Source organism: Odocoileus virginianus, chromosome 9, assembly GCF_023699985.2.
Source record: "Odocoileus virginianus isolate 20LAN1187 ecotype Illinois chromosome 9, Ovbor_1.2, whole genome shotgun sequence".
NCBI lineage: Eukaryota > Metazoa > Chordata > Mammalia > Artiodactyla > Cervidae > Odocoileus > Odocoileus virginianus.
The window spans coordinates 44716085-44740636 of record NC_069682.1 but is presented as its reverse complement, the minus strand read 5'-3'; the positions used below and the strand labels follow the sequence as shown (position 1 = coordinate 44740636).

Sequence of the window (24552 nt, the reverse complement as noted above, 5' to 3'; positions counted from 1 at the left end):
TCTCCATGTCCTCACCAACATTTGTTATTTCTAGTCTTTTTGATCATCACCATTCTGACAGGTATGAGACTGTATCTCACTGTGGTTTTAATTTGCATTTCTCTGGTGATTAACGATGTTGAGCATCTTTTCTTGTGCCTGTTGGCCATCTATATGTCTTCTTTGGAGAGATGTTTATTTAAGTCTTCTGCCCATTTTTTGAGTGGGTAGGGTTTTTTTGATTGAGCTGTATAAGCTGTTTGTATGTTTTAGAAATCAATCCCTTGTCTGTCACATCTTCTAAAAATATTTTCTCCCATTCTATATGCTGTCTTTTTGTTTTGTTTATAGCTTCCTTTGCTATACAAAAGCTTTTAAGTTTAATTAGCTCCCATTTGTTTAGTTTTGCTTTTATCTCATTTGCTTTAGGAGACAGAAAAAGAAAAATGTTGCTACCATTTATGTCAAAGGGTGTTCTGCCTATGGTTTTTTCCAGGAGTTTTATGGTTTCTGGTTACATTTAGGTCTTTAATCCATTTTGAATTTTTGTATATAGTGTTAGAGAGTGTTCTAATTTCATTCTTTTACCTGTAACTGTCCAGTTTTCCCAGTAGTACTTATTGAAGAGACTGTCTTTTCTCCATTGTATATTCTTGTCTCCTTTGCTATTGATTAATTGACCATAAGCGTGTGGGTTTGGTTTTGAGCTCTCTGTTCTATTCCACTGATCTAAGTGTCTGTTTTTGTGCCAGTCCCATGCTGTTTTGAGTTCGGTAGCCTTGTAGTGTAATCTGAAATCAGGAAGCATGGTTCCTCTAGCTCCATTCTTCTTTTCCAAGCTTGTTTTCACTATTGGTGGCCTTTTGTGTTTCCATACCAATTTTTACATTATTTGTTCTAGATCTGTGAAAAATGCCTTTGGTATTTTTATAGGGATTGCACTAAATCTGTAGATTTCCTTGCATAGTATAGTCATATTAACAATATTAATTCTTCCAGCCCTTGAACATGGTATATTTTTCCATCTGTTTGTATAATCTTCCATTTCTTTCATCAGTGTCTTGTAAATAGATCTAAGTACAGATCTTTTACCTCCTTAGGTTGGTTTATGACTAAGTATTTTATTCTTTTAGATGTAGTGGTAAGTAGGATTATTTCCTTAATTTCTCTGTCTGTACATTGTTAGTGTACAGAAATGCAACAGATTACTATATATATATATATATACATATATATATATATATAAACATATATATGTTTCTATATATATATAACTTATATACATGTTATATATATATGTCCTGCAATGTTACCAGATTCATTGATTAGCTCTAGTAGTTTTCTGGTGGCATCTTTAGGGTTTTCTATATATAGTGTCCTGTCATCTGCAAACAGTGACAGTTTTACTGCTTCCTCTCCAGTTTGGCTTCCTTTTATTTCTTTTTCTTGTCTTATTGGTGTAGCTAGGTCTTCCAATACTATGTTGTATAAAAGTGGCTGTAGTGGGCATCCTTGTCTTGTTCCTGATCTTTATTTATTTATTTATTTATATGCATCAGGTCTTAGTTGCAACACGTGGGATCCTTCATTGCCTCACAGGGACTGTAGTTGTGGCATGCAGGCTTCAGTAGTTGCAGCATGTGGGCTCTCTAGTTTTGGCACAGAGGCTCTGGAGTGCACAGGCTCAGTAGTTGCTCCAGGGTATGTGTGATCTTGTTCCCCTACAGGGGATCAAACCTATGTCCCCTTCATTGCAAGGTGGATTCTTAATCACTGGACCACCAGTGAAGTCCCTGTTCCTGATCTTACAAGGAAATGCTTTCACCTTTTCATCACTGAGAATGATGTTTGCTTTGGGTTTCTGATGTATGAGCTTTATTATGTTGAGGTAGGTTTCCTCTATGCCCACTTTCTTGAGAGTTTTTACTAAAATTAGTGGTTGGTGGTATAGTTACTAAGTCATGTCCAACTCTTGTGACCAAATGGACTGGAGCCTGCCAGGCTCCCCTGTCCACAGGATTTAGTGCTTAATATTAAAAATAATGTTCCTCAGAGGTCACCATGGTCCTAGCTTCGTTCAGTTCAGTCGCTCAGTCGTGTCCGACTCTTCACGACCCCATGAACCGCAGCACGCCAGGCCTCCCTGTCCATCACCAACTCCCAGAGTCCACCGAAACCCATGCCCATTGAGTCAGTGATGCCACCAACCATCTCATCCTCTGTCATCCCCTTCTCCTCCTGCCCTCAATCGTTCCCAGCATCAGGGTCTTTTCAAATAAATCAGCTCTTTGCATCAGGTGGCCAAAGTATTGGAGTTCCTAGCTTAATACTCAGAGAAGGCAATGGCACTCCAGTACTCTTGCCTGGACAAGTACTGCTACTTAGCAGCAGCAGCAGCTTAATACTGATCTAATTAGGTGGAAGGGAGGAACTGAGTACTGGAGCTAATTTTTTAAGTGACTGTTGTGACTTTAACAGTGTAAGATGAAGACTAGCATCATCTGGAGTTGGTTATGAATGCAGGGTTTCCACATCCATCCCAGATCTTCTGACTAGAGCCTGCATGTTAATAAGATCCTGCTGAATAAAATCTGCATATAAATAGGATCCACAGGGTTCCTGTGCACTTTCCCCTAGAGAGACCCTTTCCTGGGCCCTTTGCATACACTGATAGTTTTCAAGAACAGGCCTTATGAAAACAGGGATTTCTCATAAGCTGTCTTTACTTAGCAAAGTGAAACAGATTTGTCATCACTTAAATGACAGATTTTTATTTCAAATCTTAAAATAGCCAGGAGAGGTATTATCATTTGCCTCCTACTTAAGAGAGAGTTGACATTTTTAAGTTTTGCAAATTTGGGATTCCAGTCTTCCTGTTTTACTCGAAACACTCAGTTTTGATACTGCTTAGCTTCATTCATCCTAGTTCCTCCAATGATGGGACACTGTGGGTTTGAAGCACTCACCCCATCTGTACTTTGAAGAGGGGGATTGTATGTCTGTCACTCCTGTTTTAAATATTTTGCCAAAAGTGTGTCCAAAAACTTACATGATATATATAATATAAAATGGTAACTCAAGTAAGTTGAATATGTGCTGCCCCTGGCCACCATGGGGCTGATCCACCACCCAGGAGCAGAGGGCCCCTCTCGGCCTCTCTGCTGCTGCGGGTCACCTTGGAGCCGATCCCCCACCACTGCCGAGCTCTGGCCCCAGCCTCTCCTCTCCTCCTGCTCTCTGCTCCCATCTCCATCTCCGGTGTGATCTCTCTGAAGCTGCTTCCCAGGCCGTCAGTGCCTCTTCAGGCTGCTGCTGCCATGTTGACCTGTGGACATCTGGTCCACTGGAGAAGGAAATGGCAAAGACCTCTAAGGAGGCCTTACAGAAGCTGAGAAAGGAAGAGAAGTGAAAGGCAAGGAGGAAGGGAAAGATATACACAACTGAATGCAAAGTTCCAGAGAATAGTAAGGAGAGATAAGAAAGCCTTCTTAAGTGTACAATGCAAAGAAATAGAGGAAAATAATAGAATTGGAATGACTAGAGATCTCTTTAAGAAAACTGGAGATAGCAAGGGAACATTTCATTGCAAAGATAGGCACAATAAAGGACAAAAATGGTAAGGACCTACAAAAGCAGAAGAGATTAAGAAAAGGTGGCAAGAATACACAGAAGATGGTGTGATCACTCACCTAGAGCCAGGCATCCTGGAATTTGAAGTCAAGTGGTCCTTAGGAAGCATCACTACAAACAAAGCTAGTGGAGGTTATGGAATTCCAGCTGAGCTATTTCAAATCCTAAAAGATGATGCTGTGATAGTGCTACAGTCAATATGCCAGCAAATTTGGAAAACTCAGCAGTGGCCATAGGACTGGAAAGGGTCAGTTTTCATTCCAATCCCAAAGAAAGGCAATGCCAAAGAATGTTCAAATTACTGTACAATTGCACTAATTTCAGTGGTAGCAAGATTATGCTCAAAATCCTGTGCAGTAGGCTTCAGCAGTACATGAGCCGAGAACTTCCAGATATACCAACTGGAATTATAAAAGGCAGAGGAACCAGAGATCAAATTGCCAACATTTGTTGGACCATGAAGAAAGCAATGGAATTCAAATAAAACATCTGCTTCATTGACTATGCTAAATCCTTTGACTCTGTGGTTCACAACAAACTGTGGAATATTCTTAATGAGATGGGAGTACTAGACCACATTACCTGCCTCCTGAGAAACCCATATGCAGGTCAAGAAGCAACAGTTAGAACTGGACATGGAACAATGGACTGGTTCCAAATTAGGAAAGGAATACGTCAAGGGTATATATTTTCACCCTGCTTATTTAACTTATATGCATCATATGAGATGCTGGGCTGGGTGACTCACAAGCTAGAATCAAGATGGACATGTGGATGGACATGAGTTTGAGCAAGCTCTGGAAGATGGTGTAGGACAAGGAAGCCTAGCATGCCTAGCATACGACCATGGGGTCACAAAGAGAGGGGCATGAATTAGTGACTGAACAACAAAAACAAATTAATGACCTGTATCTCTTATGTGCTTAAGATAAAACTACATGTTATATGACTAAAAAAGGAACTATTTTGTTTTTTGTTTTTTTTTAATTTTCATACCAGAAAATGCCCTTACTATTTTATGGGAGGAATGTAATAATATCTTTGTATAGATTTCAATGATATTCTTTTTAAAATCAACTCTATTTAGGTATAATATGCATACAATAAAATGCATCAAAGTATGCATTTCAATTCAATGCCTTTTATTGTATGCAAATTATACTTCAATAAATGTGATTTTTTGTGTGTGTCAAGCATTGTCATTATTTGTTGCCTATTGCTAAAGTAGTTCATAGAAGGTCAAGAAAAGTCGGTAGAAAGGGATGGATGCATTGGGCAGGCACAGAAAATAAATAGCTAGGTGGACCTGGGAGGGTGGAAAGTTTAAAGTACAAGAGATTTAGAAGAGATCGTTTTTATAAGACTTTTTGTCTTTAAAGTTAAGATGTTGAATTTAATATCAGGAACTCTGCAGCATTTTTGAGGAGGGGACTAAAAATGAGAGAAAAGAAAGTTTTGTTCTGCAGAGTCTACCTAACGAGCCTCAGTTTCCTTCTGGTCTGTCTGCCTTTTTTCATGTAGACACCTGTATTTGCCACAATGCTTTCATCCAGTGACTTTGCATCTGCTTCTTGGGAGCTTGTGGTCCGAGTTGATCATCCAAATGAAGAAGAGCAGAAGGACATCACACTGAGAGTGTCTGGAGACCTGCACATTGGGGGAGTGATGCTCAAGTTAGTGGAACAGATAAGTAAGTTGCTGCCTATTTATGGTTTCTCAACATTTGAAACCCTCTATGTCGCATTGTCACTGAATGACTGAACTAGGCTGTCTAAGTTTTTCTGATCATCCATCTTGCAATGGATCCTTTTTGCAGGAAGAAGATAAATGGGGAGACCTGAAGGAGCCCAAACAACCCCCTGACCCCTTCTGTCAAAACTTGAGTCTTTGGTAACAAACAGAAGCTCCCCAGTAGGTGTAATAACCTATTTGCACTGGAATGAGGTCACCCTCCATGGTGACATCTAGGGTAACCTTAGACCACATCTGGGGCTTTAGACTGTTAATGTGATTTTTTGTCAATGCTTGATTGCTCTGTGAGCAAGCAGCCTGGTGCCAGTGTCCTTACCCACCATTTGCTATTAGCTCTTGTTTATTTTTTTTTCCATTTATTTTTATTAGTTGGAGGCTAATTACTTTACAATATTGTAGTGGTTTTTGTCATACATTGACATGAATCAGCCATGGATTTACATGTATTCCCCATCCCAATCCCCCCTCCCACCTCCCTCTCCACCTGATTCCTCTGGGTCTTCCCAGTGCAGCAGGCCCAAGCACTTGTCTCGTGCATCCAGCCTGTAGCCCTTGTTTAAACAAGGAAAGAAGTCTTCAGGGTCAGAGTCTTCACATCAGGAGTCAACATGATGGACCTAGAATTTAATGTTGTATTTTCTTTGCATTTATTTTTTTGTCTTCTATTTAAGACCACCAATGTTGGCTTTTCACTTATACTAGTGATATGAAGTATTTTTAAGTTAAGTCTTCATTGGAATATAATATACATACAAAAATTGCAATTATCATAAGTGTATATTTCAGTGAATTTTCACAAAGTCATATAACCATCACCCAGATCAAGATACAAAGCAGTACCTGTTCCCCCACCCAAGTCCCACATCTGGCACCTCCCAGCCACTGTCCCACTAAGGGTAGCTCTTACCCTGAATTGTTACTCCAAAGGAATAATTTTACTTGTTTGCAAACTGTATATATGTGGAATTATACAGGATAATATACCCTCAAGCATCTGCTTTCTTTCATGCCACATTATGTCTGTGAGATTTATCCATTTTATTGCATATAGTTTGGGTTCTTTGATTCTCATTGCTGTATAATATTCCATTATATGATTTTTTTTTTTCCTGCAATTTATCCATTTACCTGATGGTTTATGGATATTGGGTTCTTTACGTATGGGGGCTTTATAGATAGTACCTGTCTTAGGTAAGTATAGGCATTTCTGTTGGGTATATAGATCAGAGAAAAGTCACTGAATCATAGGATTTTCCAAAATAGTTACAGCATTACAGCATTTATGCTACACTGTGCTGTGCACAGTTGCTTCAGTCATGTCTGACTGTTTGTGACCCCATGGACTGTAGCCTGCCAGGCTCCTCTGTCCATGGGATTCTTCAGGCGAGAATACTGGAGTGGGTTGCCATGCCCTCCTCCAGGGAAATCTTCCCAGCCCAGGGATTGAACCCACATCTCCTGCATTGCAGGCAGATTCTTTACCACGGAGCCATGGGGGAAGCCTATAGCATTTATACTTCTGCTAATAGCACTGAGAGAAAGGTTGTCTAATTTAAAAAGAGAGAAAGAGGAAGAAACCATTTTTTAAGTAAAAGTACTGGTGGCTCTTAATTTAGCAAAATAAAAGATTGAATATGACTCTAACATTGGCAAGGGGGAAAGATTCAATCTTGATGCCAAGGGGCGTTGAAGAAGTGGAAGGGTTCAGTGTTGATGCTACCATTGAGAAATAAATATTCAGCTTTGATTTTAGTGTAAACAGTTTTGGAAACTGGTATGCAGTGGTACTGATAACAGGTGGACATTCCTGAGAAGAGTGAAATGTAAACTTCTCAGTAGTTCTGTGTGCACTTTGACCAGAAGCTTTTGATATTCTCTTGTGAGCCAGTGTCTGAAGGATGCATCTATTTTTTCTCATTGTTGTGGTGGTGTTGGTGGTGCATGGGCCTCTCTAGTTGTAGCACATGGGCTTAGTTGCCCCACAGCAGGTGGGTTCTTAGTTCCCTGACCAGGGATCAAACCCACAACCCCTGCATTGAAAGGGGGATTCTTAACCACCAGACCACCAGGGACCTGGAAGGCTTCTTTTCTATTAGAGAAATCATCTTGATTAAACAAAGCCTTGCTTCTGGCCTTCCCAGAAAGGACCGTGGCACTGAGGGGCTTGGGAGAAGAAAACTTTAGCATTTTACTGTGAATAAAATTTTTATGTTTCTGTTCCTTCCATAGTATTTATATATAAAGAAAGTAAGGTTCGTCGGTCTTCTAGCTGCCTTGTCTTAGGGACTTTGACAAGAAGCCAAGAATGATGGAGCCTTGGGTTGTGAGAAGAGATGAGAGTGGAAGACCAGCGTTGGCTTTGGTTTTGCACATGCGGGACTTGACTCCAGGGTGCAAGTGCTTGCTCTCACTTTACTGCGCTCTGTTCTCTATTCTTGCAGACATAGCCCAGGACTGGTCAGACTTTGCCCTTTGGTGGGAACAGAAACATTGCTGGCTTCTGAAAACACACTGGACTCTGGACAAATGTGGGGTCCAGGCAGATGCAAAGCTTGTCTTTACCCCTCAGCATAAAATGCTTCGCCTCCGCCTGCCAAACATGAAGACAGTGCGACTGCGAGTCAGCTTCTCAACTGTGGTCTTCAGAGCTGTCAGCGACATCTGCAGAGCCCTGAGTGAGTCCCCGCAGGCAGGCACCTCTACCCTCTGTGCTCTCAGCAAAAGAGGACAGGAAAATACATGCACTTCTGCCCACAAGTGGTTGCCTTTACATCCCTTATTAGGAGAACAGTTTTCAAGCCCAGTTCTGGGGACTTTAGCCATTTAAGTGAAGTTAAACCAGATAGAGCATTATCAGAGTAAATCAGGTTCATTTATCCAAAGCTTAAAGCTATTTCAAAAGAAACTTGTAAACAGAAAAGACAGCTCCATTAAGATTTCCACCCCAAAACTCATTTCCCTAAGTCATACTGAAATTGTTATATTGAAGACAAACAAAAAGAGTTCCATTAAATCATTATCACCATAGAGCTGATATGTCTATGTTGTTTTTGAGATAATGGTGATGCAATGTCTTAATTGCTTCCCTAACACTTGGCTCCAGTAAATAACTCTGTCCATAAACATCATTTGTGGAGTTTATTTTAAGCAGAAACATACAGTTAATTATGGATCAAAAATTTTAACAGCCTTTAGGGACAACACTGCCCAAACCATTTCATCTTTCTGGGACTTCCATAATAGTAGCAAACTCTGGGTCAGGAAGTATAGTTTTTGAGTGTGTAGGTATATTCTTGAGTTCCAGGCTAATATTTAGTATTTGAGCATAGTATACACACTATGAGACACACACTATGAGAGTAGGTGATCTATCTTCCCCATTAAACTGTAAACTGCTTATTCATTCCTTCAGCAAATATATATTTTGACTTAGCAGGCATTATGTGAGTGCTAGAGATTGGTTAGCAATAAAAATAATCCAAACCTTCTGCCCTCCCTGAGCTTTCATTGTAGCATACAAAGACAGAAAATAAATCATGTAAAAAATAAGATGTTAAAAGGGGGTAGGTAATGGAGGAAGAAAAGGGAAAACGTCTAATAATGTACACAGTATTGAGAGTGCCAGTGTTGAGTGGTGCAGGCTGGTATGGTATTATATAGGATGAAGACAGCCGTTTCTTGAGCATGTCTGTTCCTAACACTTAGCACAATGCCCGACACATGTCACCTGCTTAGTAACTGTTTGCTGACCAGACAAATGACTAGAAGCTTCCATTACAAAAGGTAAGTTCCAGAATTGTCCTTGATGCATGGGGAGCAAATGATATAAGCACAAGGTACCTGGCTTTCAATAATATTCTAATGAAAATTTTAAAACAGTAAATGAGTAAATAAAATGTACATTTCAGACACCACAGTGGACTAGAAACACACATTATAGCTGGGTTCAAAAATTTGAAGTTTTTAAATAAACAGAAACATTCGTACATTCTTTTCTTTCCAGATTACACCTTCATGGTAACTCTAAACGACTCAACTTGGCATTTCTAATAATCACTTTTTTTTTGGCCAAGATGCACAGCATGTAGGATCATAGTTCCTTATTGAGGGATTGAACTTTGAACCTATGCCCCCTGCAGTGAAAGTTCCAAGACCTAACCACTGAAACTTCAGGGAATTCCCTAACAATCACTTTTTATATCTGACCAACTGAACTTAAATCAAATCTAGCAATAGGATGATTTTTTTTTCTCTCAAAGAAAAGACAAGATACAAACCTTGGGCTTAGATATCAGCGGGGCTTTTGTTTTGTTTTGTTACTAATGCTTCCACTGGGAATTTTTATTCTTCTCCTGGTTTTGTGTATAAATTATGCATTTGGAATGGTTACAGGTGTGTGTTGCAACCTGACTTTGTTTACTGGCAGCTCAACTGCCAGATTCAACCTCAGCTGAACTAAGAGGTGGGAATACCTGTGGAATTAGTGCATTTACTTCCAGGAAAGCTGCCCAGAGATTCTAACATCCACATTCCTTGATTTTTACCTGGGATCATAACAGTTCAGTGTACAATCAGTTCTAATTGGAAATGGCAGTTAGAAGTATATTTGAGTAATGGAGGACAGTGGGGACTATCTTCTTAGCTTGAGTTCTCCAGAAGCAGACCTGAGATAAGAATTCAAGTACAAATATTATTTATTTGAAAGGTTATGCCAGGAAACACTGGCTGGGAGTGGTGAAGTGAGACTGGGAAGCTGCTGCTGCTGCTAAGTCACTTCAGTCGTGTCCGACTCTGTGTGACCCCATAGACAGCAGCCCACCAGCCTCCCCTGTCCCTGGGATTCTCCAGGCAAGAATACTGGAGTGGGTTGCCATTTCCTTCTCTAATGCATGAAAGTGAAAAACTAAAGTGAAGTCGCTCAGTCGTGTCCAACTCTTAGTGACCCCATGGACTGCAGCCCACCAGGCTCCTCCGTCCATGGGATTTTCCAGGCAAGAGTACTGGAGTGGGGTGCCATTGCCTTCTCTGAGACTGGGAAGAGAAGGCTGCTAATAAGCTAATGTCACTAATCATCTCACACTGTGGATAGCTAGGGCCCTCTGGGAAGCGGTGTGGTCATGCCTTGAAGCTGGGCAACTGAGGAGTGAGGGAGCCAGGGTGTTAATATACCATTCCACCAGTCACTGAGTCATTGAAGGCTGCTCTTGGGGAGTGTTAACTCTCTGAACTTATGTGACCTGTTGCATCTCTGGGGAGTGAGGACTCTGGCATCCAGGGCAGGCCCTTGGATAAAGAGATACATCCTAGCTACCATTGGAGGGAGGTGCACCAAAATGGGGAGGGCCAGGAGATGGACAAGGTGCACCTAGGATGTCTGCCACAGTGATGGAAGAAGCCACTGGGCAGAGAAAGGCCCTGAGGACCACTGGTCCATAAAGAAAAAGATGGAGTCCTTGCTGGTTGCTTAAAAACCTAAAAACAGAAAAGGAAGGGAGGAAGGAAAGAAGGAAGGAAGGAGGGGGAAACTGCTAGTAAGTAAATGACACAAGAACAGCGAAACTCTAGGAATGGTTTAAGGGGGCGGCGAGCATGGCAGGGGGCCACCATACTAGCATTGAATATGTTTGAAATAGTTTCACTATAGATTTAAAAACAAACTAGAAATTTTCCTAGAATGAATCTCCCTCCACTGTTTGATCCCCATACACCCATTTTGGGGGTCACTGATCTTCAATTTCTTCAAAAGGAATGTCATTTAGTTCCATTTACTTCTCAGGAGTTTTTTGAGAAATGGTTTCAAATGCCCAACATGACTCAAAGTCTTAGAAGGAATTTTCTTTTTACTTCTTGCTTTTCTTTTATATATTTATTTTTAGATATTAGAAGAGCAGAAGAACTGTCCTTATTAAAGCCTTCAGGTGAATATTTTAAAAAGAAGAAGAAAAAAGAAAAAAATAATAAGGAGCCCATAATTGAAGATATTTTAAACCTGGAGGGTTCTCCAACAATTTCAGGTCCATCTGGTAAGATTCATGATAGTTGTTTCATTATTTTAATTTATTATTAAATCCAAGAATTTCTTAAATTCTTAAGTCCCAAGAACTCTCCTCCCCTCTACTTAGCCTTCCCGCCTCTCTCCCTAAACAAGGACTAAAACTAAGGATTCCAGTGATAAGGAAAGAATATCCAACTAATTTTAGAACAGAAATTTTTTAATAAGGTATGTTATATAGCTCATTATTTTAATTGTATATATTATGTTGCTGATGAATGAAAAACTTTAGCAGAATTGACCATGAATTTGTGGGATAAGGAAATTTGTTAGATCACTCAAATATACTTCTCTTCCTGAGTCTACCTTCACATGACTCTTTCCTGAACTCAATTTAAATCTTGCATTGGGTATGTAACAGGAGGGGCAGTAAAAATTCTAGAAAAGTGTCATCCTTTTATTTTTACAGACATACTCAGAGATACTGCAGACAGCTTTAATAAAGCAAGTTACATAAAATTTTTTTTTGTTTCCCAGCGCGTATAAAAGTTATGTTTACACTATATTGCTACCATTAAGAGTGCAATAGCAGTATGTCTTTTTAAAATGTACACACCTTAATTTAAAATATTTTATTGCTAAAAATGCTAACATCATCTGAGCCTTCAGCAAGTCGTAGTAAGTAGTAAAATGAAAAATAACTGATCACAGTGACAAATATAACAGTAATGAAAAAAAGTTTGAAATATTGGAGGAGTTACCAAAATGTAACACAGAGTCACTGTAGTAAGCAAATGCCACTGGAAAAAATGGTGCCAGTAGACTTACTGTATGCAGAGTTGCTGCAAACCTTCAACTTGTTAAAAAACAAAAAACCATATATTTGAAGCATGATGAAATGAGATATGCCTATATAAAAGAATGAATCTCTAGCTTGCTTGCAGCATTAAGAGTTTCTTGCATAGTATATTCCAGTACAAAGAATGAAAGGGATTATTTATACTTCCCTTGTGCAAATTAGAGTCAGATGATTTATAAACCATCAACTAGCTAAGTTCTTTAAACTGGTAAGCATTGCAATTTAAGAGATTTGCCAAAAAATAAAGTATATGCATGTATTCTGTGAGAGCTCCAGTTTTCTAATAGTGCCAGAATTCACTACTGATATAAGAGAATTTTGAATTATTGAGAAGGAGATAGTCCCACATTTTTCTGGGTTGATTTTGGAAGTTTTTACAGCCTATGAGTTTCCAAGCTTTCCGGGGACTAAATATTCAGACTGGAGTTTTACTTGTGTTTAACTTCTGCCATCATTCATCTGATTTTTCTAAATGATACATTTAAGTTCAAAATCCATTTTAGTACAAGCAGTGTTGATAATTATTGTTCTAAAGATTCTTATCCCAAATCTCATATCCTAGTTCGTACTCTCCTTTGCTTTGCAGTAAGTCCTGGCTTATACAGTAAAACCATGACCCCCACATATGACCCCATAAATGGAACGCCAGCATCGTCCACAATGACTTGGTTCAGCGACAGCCCTCTGACAGAACAAAACTGCAGCATCCTGGCATTCAGCCAGCCCCCACAATCACCAGAAGCACTTGCTGATATGTACCAGGCTCGGTCTCTGGCTGACAAAGCCAAGCTTAATGCAGGGTAAGGACATGACTTGTTTTACTTCTCTGTGAACTGATGTTAATGTAGTGAGAGAGATGCTGCAGAGATGAGGCAGGGAGGGGTTGTTCAGTTCTCAAGTCAGCACACCTAGGAATTGTATACTATACACAAAGGTCAGCACTGATTTTAGCAACAAAAAAGACAAAATGTAGCCATTTGTCATTTCCATACATTTAAAGTGTGACATTTACACATTGGGTTAACTCAATGGTTTACTGGCATGTGAATGCTAATTCTTTGTTCGGACAAGTGTGAAAATTTTATGAGATGTAGATCAGCTTATAAGTGGGCTGGTCCCCTCTGTGGCAGCAATGGAGACCCAAGTGGCCCCGCTGTCTTTTGTAGAGCACCCCTTTTCCATTCTGCATTCCAATTAGTGAGTCCTTAAGCTTTGAAGTGGTCTCAGAAAATACACTCAAACTATTTCTCAAACCACCACTTATTTCACTCACTGTTGTCCAAGTCAAGTCACATTTGTTAGCATTCCACTCCCCCGGATCCTAGTTCATACTCTCCTTTGATCCCGTGAGATCAGACCCCACGTATGTCCATCTGTCTGTCCTGCTATTGTCTCATGCTCCCCATCCCCCCAAAGTGCATGCTCATTCCTGTGTCAGTGCCTTGCCTCCAGCTTTTCCTCTGCTCCAGGACCCTCTCCTTCCCTCCTGCTCTGCTTGCCTGTCTATGTTTGTCCTATAAGGCCCAGCCACTTAAAGTCTTCTCAGAAGATCAGTCATTTCCCTCAAGTCCTATTCTACTGCTCCAAAGTCACCTTGTTTCTTTAATATGAGGCTTGGTCACCCCACTGACTGTCAGTTCCTTTCGGATGGAGACTGCATCTTGGATATTCTTGTTCTCCCACAGGGGAGTATATGATTATATAGTAGAATATTTTATATGTAAATAAAGAAAAACAATTTATATAAACATATATAAAATATATAAAACATGTAAAATAAACTTCTATATATTCATATATAGAAGTTCAAGCCATTTTCAGTGGTATTGGAGGCCCCTCATTCCCACCTCATTTCGTTCTTAACTTTTATTCTCTCCTTACCATTACCCAGTATTTATCTTTCAGACTCTAGAACTGTGCTACCCAGTACAGGAGTCACCAGCAGCATGCGGACATTTACATTTATGTTTGAATATAATTAAAATTAAAACATGGCACTAGCCACATCTAAATCTTCAGTAGCCTCGTGTGGCTAGTGGCTATTCAATTGGACTGGGCAATACAGAATATTTCCATGGTTACAGAAAGTTCTAGACAATAAGATAAAGCCACTTTGGGGTCAGATCCCCTGGTGTGGAAGTGGGCAGCAGTCAGCAAGTACACACAGCAAAAGTACGTGCGGCAGTCAGCAACTGCAGGTTCTCATTCTGGCTCCACCAGGAGACACAGGACCCTGAACATGTCACTTAATGTTACTGAGGCTCATTTTCCTCATTGCTAAAACTAGGAAAATAATAACTGCCCTGGCTCCTTCACCGATTTACTCTAAAGTGTCAGTGAGAAAATACATAAATACAAAAAAGCACTTAGACTGCTGTGTGATAAAATGGAGGCACAGCTATTATCAAGTCATCTCCTTTACTGGGTTTAGACTATGTTACTCACCCAGACTTTGTTCAAGGGTGTATATTGACATACATGCATACATTTACATGTATATGTATATATATCATATTATATAATACTAAAATATGTGTGTAAAATTGATTGACTTTTAACATATCTTCTTGTTTTCTAGTTGGCTAGACTCCTCACGTTCCCTTATGGAGCAAGGCATCCAGGAGGATGAGCAGCTGCTGTTACGATTTAAATACTACACTTTCTTTGACTTGAACCCCAAAGTAAGATACTTTTTCTCTATCCTCTCTCTCCTTTTTTAATGTAAATGCATAGAAATGTAAAACTGAATCATTTAGTTACCAAAATTAGGATTAATTCTTGTAACTTTCTGTTTAGCTCTGCAGGGTTAGACCTATAAGTGTATACTGGTCTCTGGATTTTCCTGTTGGTCTCTGGTGGGAATGGTGAGCTTCCCCTGAGTTAGGGGAGTCTCTAAGGACCTTCTTGCATGGCGTGTGCTGCCCCTCTCCACAGGGACCCAGAACAAGAAGAGAGTGAGTGGCTCACAAGCGTGAAGCTGGAGCCCTTCATGCTTAAGAAGAAGGGAGTTGTCAGGGCCAGGTTAAGAGGTGTAGGGGTTCTGGCGAAGAAGCCAGGACCCCATGATAGCACACACTTGGCTCCCTACCACAGTGCTGAATGAGCTTTGATTGGTGAGACAGAGGGGTCACCTGGGTCAGTAAAGAACCCACCTGCTTGCCAACTCACGTATTAAGTGCACATCCCCTCCCTGAAGTTTCCCAGGACAGCTGAGTGGTGAAACAAGGCCTCTGCATGTCTGCTCTTTCTTTGCCCCAGCTCTCCCCTTTGTAGAGCTGTGAACCAGCACTTAAAATGGCCCAAAGTAGAAAATACAAGCTGGGTCACCTGAGTGCACAGAAGGATTGTATTATTTCCACCCCAGTACCATGCTGGCTGCTTTTGTCCAATTACCAAAGGGCTGCTCTTTGAGGAGCCTGCCCATCCTTTCCTCATGCATGGCAGTGTCTCTGTCTCTTGTGCCACTGTCTTCTCCTTAGTCCTCAATTTAAATCTGGTCTCCAGAGGCCTTCTGGGCTCACTGCTTCTCTAACTGGTGTCTTCTTTAAAATAAGCCCTATTGTCCTTCTGTGGAGCTCTTGCTCAGTCTTTGGTTGAGATCCAGCTTTCTGTCCCTGGACCTGGCTTGTGTCTGGAATGCATCACTTCCATCAAACCGTGGTAAGAAAGCAAATTTTGGTTCTTCTTTAATTAAATCTTGAGGAGAAATCACTGTTACAGCTTCTCCCAACCAATTGTTTTAATTTTCCTAAGGGCAATGTGAATTATACAGCTATTAGGATTTCCTTTTTGTGTTGCCTATTAGAACCAAATCTTTTTTTTAATATTTATTCATTTTAATTGTTGATGATTGGTTACAATGTTGGTTTGATTTCTGTTATACATTAACATGAATTAACCATAGGTGTACATGTGTCCCCTCCCTTTTGAATCTCCCTCTCAGCTCCCACTCATTCTCACCCCTCTAGGCTGTTACAGAGCCGTTTGAGTTCCCTGAGTCATACTGCAAATTCCCATTGGCTGTCTACTTACATATGTTAGTATATGTGCATCCATGCTACCCTCTCCATTTATCTCACGCTTTCCTTCTTCTCCCCCATCCTTGTCCATAAGTCTGTTCTCTATGTCTGCATCTCCACTGCTGTTCTGTGAACAGATTCGTCAGTACCATCCTTCTAGATTCCATATATATGTGTTAATATATGATATTTGCTTTTCTCTTTCTGACTTCCTTCACTCTGTGTAATAGGGTCTGGGTTCCTCTACCTCATTAGAACTGACTCACATGCATCCCTTTACATGGCTGAGTAATATTCCATTGTATATATGTACCACTACTTCTTTATTCATTCATCTGTCAGTGGACGTCTAGGTTGCTTCCGTGTCTTGGCTATTGTAAATAGTGCTGCAATGAATACTGGGGTACATGTGTCTTTTTCAGTTCTGTTTTCTTCAGGGTATATGCCTAAAAGTGATATTGCTGGGTCCTTTGGTAGTTTTATTCCTAGTTTTCTAAGAAATCTCCATACTGTCTTCCATAGTGGCTGTAACAATTTACATTCCTACCAGCAGTTTAGGAGGGTTCCCTTTTCCCCACACCATCTCCAGCACTTGTTGTTTGTGGATTTTTTTATTATGGCCATTCTGTCTGAGATGAAGTGATATATCATTCTGGTTTTGAATTGTGTTTCTCTAATAATGAGTGATGTTGAAAATCTCTTCATATGTTTATTAGCCATCTGTGTATGTTTTCTTTGGAGAAATGTCCGTTTAGGTCTTTTGCTCACTTTTTGATTGGGTTGTTTGTTTTTCTGGTATTAAGTTGTATGAGCTCTTGTATATTTTGGAAATTAATTCTTTGTCAGTTGTTTGTTTGCTATTATTTTATCCCATTCTGTGGGTTGTCTTTTCACCTTGTTTATGGTTTCCTTTGCTGTGCAGAAGCTTTTAAGTTTAATTGGGTCCCATTTATTTGTCTTTGTTTTTATTTCTATTATTCTAAGAGGTGGATCATAAAGGATCTTGCTATGATTTATGTCATATAGTGTTCTGCCTGTTATCTTCTAAGAGTTTTATAGTTTCTAGTGTTACATGTAGGTCTTTAGTCCATTTCAAGTTTATCTTTGTGTATGGTGTTACTAAATGTTCTAATTTCATTCTATAGTAGTTGTCCAGTTCTTCTAGCACCACTTATTGAAGAGACTGTCTTTTTCACATTGTATATTCTTGCCTCCTTTATCAAAGATAAATGTCCATATATTCGTGGATTTATCTCTGGGCTTTTTTTCCTGTTCCATTGGTCTATACTTCTGTTTTTGAGCCAGTACCTTAATGTCTTGATGACTGTAGTTTTGTAGTATAGTCTGAAATCAAGCAAGTTGATTCCTCCAGCTCCATTCTTCTTTATCAAGATTGCTTTGGCTTTTCAGGATCTTTTGTATTTCCATACAGAATTATGAAATTATTTGTTCTAGTTCTGTGAAAAATGTCATTGGTAATTTGATAGGGACTGCATTGAATCTGTAGATTGCTTTTGGTAGTGTAGTCATTTTCACAATATTGATCCTTCCAACCCAGGAGCATGGAACATCCCTCCATCTGTTTATGTCATCATGATACTGTACATAGAAAACCTTAAAGACACTATCAGAAAATTACTAGAACTAATTAGTGAATTTGGTAACATCACAGGATACAAAATCAATAAACAGAAATCACTTGCATTCCTATATACTAACAATGAAAAATCAGAAAGAAAAATTAAGGAATCAATCCCATTTACTATTGCAACAAAAGAATAAAATACCTAGGAATAAACCTACCTAAGGAGACAAAAGAGCTATATACAGAAAACTATAAGACACTGATGAAAGAAATCAAAGAACCAAATCTTTACATTTTCTATGATCTCAATTTTTAATCTCATTCCTGATTCAATTTACTCTTTCCTTGCCTAGTTTCCAGGTAGCTTATTCTACCTTGTTGTATGCTATCTATTCTAACACATAAGGTTTTTTCTGAAATCTGATAACACATAAATAAAGCATATTTATGCATTTTCTAATTGCTAAGTCAGGAATGTGGCTCCATCTTGTCTCTTCAGACTTGTACCCCTTTTGTTTATTTTTTCATTTATTTGTCAAACAACTACTGTGTGCCAAGGGCTTCCCAGGTGATTCAGTGGTAAAGGATCTGCCTGCCAATGCAGGAAATGGTCCCTGAGTCAGGAAGATCCCCTGGAGAAGGAAATGGCAACCCAACTCCAGTATTCTTACCTGGAAAATCCCTTGGACGGAGGAGCCTGACAGGCTACAGTACATGGGGTTGCACAGAGTCAGACATGACTTAGCAACTAAACAACAAACAACAACCCATGTACCAAGGACTAAGATAGCAGCTGAGGACCCAAAACTGCTGGACATTAGAATAAGGTTTTCAAATTTATGAAATAAAACATGAGATTACAGTAAGGAATAATTATATTGAACTATCGTAACCAAAATCTTTTTCAAAATGGATATAAGTAAATCTCTTTCATTAATTGAATAAACAAGAATATATATTGGCCATTCTCATAACTAGCTTAATATTGAAGTGGTGGTGATGCATGTGAGCATTATTGGAAAATAGCAACTGTGAGGAATATGAAAAATCTGTGATTCTGGTAGTCATGAGTGCTCTATAATACTGTGGTTTGTTGCCTACATTCATCATGGATGGAAATGCTAAATTTCCATTAGGAGTTGGTGCAAATGGAGGTGTAGTTTTTCCTTATCCAAGCTTACAGACTACCTGATTTAGACTCCCAGATTCAGAAACCCTGCCCCAGGATCACACTCAAGTCTTATTCCTTCTAGAATAAGAACTTTATTCTTGGTCATGCTGGCCATTCCATTTTCTGAGTCACAACTGAGTGTGACTTCAGGACTCCTACTTCTAATTGTACCACATTCATGAATTTTTGCCACAAACTGCAGACTCCTTGAAAATAGGGAACACTTCTGATATATCCTTTGCCCTCCACCCCTACATGTTGCAAGGATGCTAGGAGAGATCCTTGGTCACTTGCTCTGTGATTGGATCAGCTAGGTCTTGAAGGCCCTCCTATCAGTTTCCTTGCCAAGAGATTCTACATTAAATTCCTTGCTTTGGCAAGTGAGCTCATTGCTGAAAATAAACTCAGTCATCTACTTCTAAAAAATTTGTCAGAAACATGTGAATGACATCACAGTCAAAAAATGCAGACATGTCAGATCATCAGCCTAAGTTAGCAAATATGGAAGAGCAGCGTTAAATATGTGTTGTCTAAAAAGTGGAAGATTATGAGATGGTCCAGTTGTTAAGACTCCATGCTTCTAATACAGCGGGTGTAGGTTTGATTCCTGGTTGGGGAACTAAGATCCCACATGCCTCTCAGTGTGGCCAAATTTTTTTTAAAAAAGTAAAAATAATTTAAAAAGTGGAAGATTAAAAGGAATCATAATCCCAGAAGTGGGCAAGCACACCAAAGACACCAAAGGTCACCAGGGCCGTTGTCCTAGGCTCTTTGCCTCCAGTCTCTGCTTGCTTAATTGGTAAGGAATTCTCTGTCCACTGCCTATGAACAAAGTGTATTTGAATCTAACAGCCAAATAGCAGCTGCCAACCCAAAAATGACATGAAGATTCAGGCTGGCAGGATATGACTGCAGCACAAGATGACCCAACCACCTAGAGTTGTGGCAGCCCTCTTTCCCTTCCCCTCCTAAACTGCAGAGTGCTGTAAATGAAACCAAGTTTAAGGCTTCTACTGTGTACTGGGTAGAGGGATACAGAAACTTAAGATAGAGTTCATGTTTTCAAAGAATCTACAATCAAATTAAGAGAGCAAAGATAGCACCCAAGAAACCACTGCAAATATACAAGGCACCCTGTATTTAGGAGCTAAATCAGTTAATTGGACCAGGGAGCCTCTCTACTCTGGCTTTCAGAGGAGAGATACAAGCAAGCTACAGGGTGTAGGCTACTGGAACTGATTAAAATCTCAGATGTATGAGAGTACTAGAATACAACATTTCAAATATTACTTTAGAAATGCAAAAAGAATCCATAAAAGGAAAGATTGATACATTTTAATTAAAAATGAAAATTGTATACATGGCAAAAAACTACAAGTAAGTAGAAAAATGTTATTGTAATACTTACAACAAACAAAAGGCCAGACTCTAATATATAAAGAGTTCTTCCAAATCAGTAATAAAATAGCAACAACCCAGTAGCAAAGGACGTGAACACATAGTTCATAGAAAAGGAACTATAATAGCTCTTAGTCTTATGTCCACAAAGAACAAAAAGTTCCATACACTATCTTATTTATCTAGAGTATGGAGAAACAGGTTCTCTCATACATACACTGCTTGTAGGTTAAAGTACAAATTAAATCTCTGTGGAAGACTATTTGACAGTATCTGTCAGAATTACAATTCTGCATAGCTTTGACCCAGCAAATCTACCCTTTGGTATTTTTATCACAGTTATACTCAAATATGTGAGTCAATATGTCTGTATGCAAGAATAGTTATTATTACATTGTTTGTTTTAGGAAAACATTGGAAACCACCTAAACATCTATCAGTAGGGAACTGGTTAGATACATTATGATCCATTCATATAGTGTTGTGATTAGGAAGAATGAGTCAGCTTCCTTTTGATGGGAAACATGTTCAGGGAATATTATTGAGTAAAAAGGAACAAGATACAAAACAGTCAGTAGGGAAACTACCATTTGTGCGGAACAAGGAAGAAAGAGAGATTGACTTTTTTTTTTTATGACAAAGGAAGTTTTAGAAAGTCCAGTAGGCTAACATTATTTTGGTACTCTTACAGGGTAAGCATCAAATAATTCTTAAACTTTTTCTTGTACACCTTTTTTCTCTTTTAAATTCATTCAAAATTAATTTCATCATTATATACTCTTTTGCCCCATTTAAGGGCATTTTAAAATGTGTGCATTAAAAAAAAAAAAAGCTTTTATGACTTCAAAGCAACACTTTCCCTTTTATTAGGCTCACCTGGACTTTTTAAAGTCCAACCTCTTTGAAAAATGTTTCTTTGTTATTAACTTCCTTGTTAGGAAGCAGACAAACTCTGTCCTTGAAAGATGTGTTTTCTACTTGGTACTGCACTCAGTCCTCAGGCCTGCAGTATGTGGTTTGCAAGCAGCAGTCAAGTCTAACATCTTAGAGAAAAGTGCTGCAAGGCAGGAGGTAATCAGCCAGGGCCTTCCATACTTCATACATGTGTGTGTGTGTGTGTGTGTGTGTGTGTGTGTGTGTTAGTTGCTCAATCGCGTCCGACTCTTTGCAACCCCATGGACTGTAGCCCACCAGGCTCTTCTGTCCGTGGAATTCTCCAGGCATGAATACTGGAGACGGTTGCCATTTCCTTCTCCAGGGGATCTTCCCAACCAGGATCAAACCCAGGTGTCCTGCATTGCAGGTAGATTCTTTACTGTCTAGGCCACAAGGGAAGCATAGATAGATAGATGCATATATATACACATATATATGTACACATTTACATTTATTTTTTACAAAAATAATATCAAAGTGTTTACAGAGTTCTATTAGTTCTCTAAAGTTACATAGTCAAGGTCTATGCTTCAATATAATCATTTTTCACTCTGGAGTAAAATGGGAATTTTAGGCCTAAAATTAGATTTAAGATTATTGAACAGAGGCCATATAGCAACACAGATGTGATAAATCTTGATCATCACATAACTAGAAATATGTTGCTTTTATCCTTCTGCTGGGTCTTACACATCCCCCATCAATTAGTTTCATTTTAAGTAAAATACAAAAGCAAAATAGTTCACTGAAGTAATCTTTTTTTCATTACATTAGCACATATGCCAAATTATACTAACTGCATGATAATCTGTATATACTGAGCCTGTATTTTTAGCATGTGCTCATATCTACTTCATTAAATACAGCATCCAGCCAGCAACCACAAAAAAAGGAATGCGTGCTATACAGCAAAAAAGAAAACAACAACCTGCAGGATGGTGTCTTACAGGGTTTGTTGTTGTTTTTTAGTCACTAAGTCATGTCTAACTCTTTCGCAACCCCATGGACTGTAGCCCACCAGACTCCTCTATCCGTGGGATTTCCCAGGCAAAAATACTGGAATGGGTTGCCATTTCCTTCTCCAGAAAAGGCACATCGGTTTTAGTAAGAGGCTTAAAAGATACTAGAAGTTGCTACCCCACTAACAGAGAATCTTGAATGATTAGATCAAATAGTAATCCTCTCCTGAGAGCATGAAAACTATGGGAGGTAGGCTTTATTATTTTTTCATATTGATGATTGGTGGAAGGAGAGTCTGTTGAACTGACTAGATGGGGAAAAACAGGGATTTGAGCAATGGAGGTGGCAGAGGCCACATGCTTCGGTGATTTCTGTTTTCAATTAACCAGGAGACAAAGGAAATCAAGGGCCAAGGAGAGAGGGCAGCAGTAGCCAGTCCCCACCAGGGAAAACGTGTTTCTGAATCGCTGAAACCTCTGAAAGAGTTCTCAGGGAAAACCTTTTGGGGCTCCTGTTAGCAAATGAACCTGCAAAAGACCCAGAACCCTGTGCTCAGTGGGAATGTGAACAATCCAAAGAGGAAAGTCCAGAGCTCTCTGGATGCAGCAGACGATCTGGGTTTCCTCAGCAAGAGCCAGGCCTGGCCCCGCCTGTTCTCCTGATGTCAGTCTGGAAAAGTAGGCAACTCTTGTTAACCAATACTTTCAAAGAATTGTTTTACCAGACTTGGGATTGGAAAGGAGATAAGTAGTTTTAGGTGTGGAAGCGCTTATTCAATTTTTTAGATCTGTACTGACTGCATTTGAGAGAAAAGCCTTATTGGGTGATTTAGTTTATTTTCACTAAGCAGACAGAGAAGGAGTTATAGGTAGACCAATAGATACACACATGCACACAGATATATATAAATATGTATATGACAGTTTATTAGCCCAATTCAGATTTCAGCAACTGCACATACTTTTAAATTGTGTGTCAGCTTGAATTAAGGGCAGGGGCCCTTTGTGGGGAGAGGGTTGGGAGTTGGTTGCCTGGTTTTTGGTGTGCACTGGGTGTATGTGTGGTATTTTTAGTTTTCATGTCTTTGGATGGTAGTATAATTGACATGCCATAAAATTCACCCATTATAAGTGTACAGTGTAATTTTTAGTCAGTTTACATAGTCGTGTAGCCATCACCACAATCTAGTTTTAAAACACTTGCATCATGCAAGAACGTTTCCAATCATACCCATTTGTGGTCAGTCTCTGTCCCCAGCCCCAGCCTGCACCTGATCTGCTTTCTGTCTTGAGTTTTGCCTTTTCTAGAAATTTCACACATGGAATCATACAGTGTGTAGCTTGTGTCTGGATTCTTTCACTCAGCATGATGGCTTTGATGTGTATCTGTGTTTTTGCCGGGAGTGGTGTCCCATCATGTGGATGGATACATGTGGATACATTTTGTTCATTCATCTTCAGTTTGAGGGACATTCCAGTGTTTCTGGTTTGAAGCTGTTATGGATAATGCTGCCATGAATGTTTTCATGTGGGTCATGTTTCAGTTTGTTTTTGGAGGATTCTGGGGCAACCTCCTGAGGGTTTCCATGACACCTGGCAAAGTTAAGAAAACAAGGACAGACTTTTTTGAGACTGTTATTATTCCAGCCTCCTGAAAAACCACACACTTGGATCTGCATTTGCCCTCCTTTCCAAGCAGTTTTAAAAGCAGTGAGAAGGAAGAAGCCTGCGGGCAGGTCACAGTCCCACTGGCCTGAGAGCAGCGCTGCTTCCCAGGCTTGCCTTACTGTGGATTTTGTCCTTCCTTGTCACTTTTTTCCCTACTGTGCATAAAGTTAATGCAAAAGGAAAAGTGGACTCATGCTAACCAACCGATGATAAACCTGTTTACATACTCTGAATGTCTTTCTATTTCTCCGCCATGTTTTCTTCAACATTTTTATCTTTTCTAAAGGATACAGTATAAACTCAATATGAAGAAAAAAAAAATGACAATCAAACATAGGAGTTACTGTTTAATCAGAACAGAATTCCAGTTTTGCAAGAAATGAGTTCTGGAGTCAGATGGTGGTCAATGCAAGTGTACTTAATGCCACTGTGTACACTTAAGAATGGTTATGATGGTAAATTTCATATGTATTTTTAAAAGGAATTTTTAAAAATCAAACATAAAAAGGAGGTAGTTACAGTAAAAATGGGAAGTAATCCTTTACTATGATCTTTCTCCCGAGAGGTAGCCATGGTTAACAGTTTAATGATTAACCATCCTTGC

At 39.4% G+C, this 24552-nt stretch overlaps 1 protein-coding gene across 4 annotated transcripts in view; it reads left to right on the top strand.

The window, feature by feature from the left end:
• FERMT1 (FERM domain containing kindlin 1) overlaps positions 1-24552 on the top strand; it is a 55987-nt gene that overhangs the window by 2925 nt on the left and 28510 nt on the right. For all 4 annotated transcript variants that reach the window (XR_002317969.2, XM_020914445.2, XM_020914438.2 and 1 more), the window contains exons 2-6: positions 5131-5299; positions 7803-8036; positions 11238-11384; positions 12799-13012; positions 14791-14893. Coding sequence is in view for 3 of the 4 variants with exons in the window: in XM_020914445.2 (XP_020770104.1) it covers positions 5149-5299; positions 7803-8036; positions 11238-11384; positions 12799-13012; positions 14791-14893 (849 nt within the window). In the remaining variant the exon portion in view is untranslated. The remainder of the gene's footprint in view (positions 1-5130; positions 5300-7802; positions 8037-11237; positions 11385-12798; positions 13013-14790; positions 14894-24552) is intronic.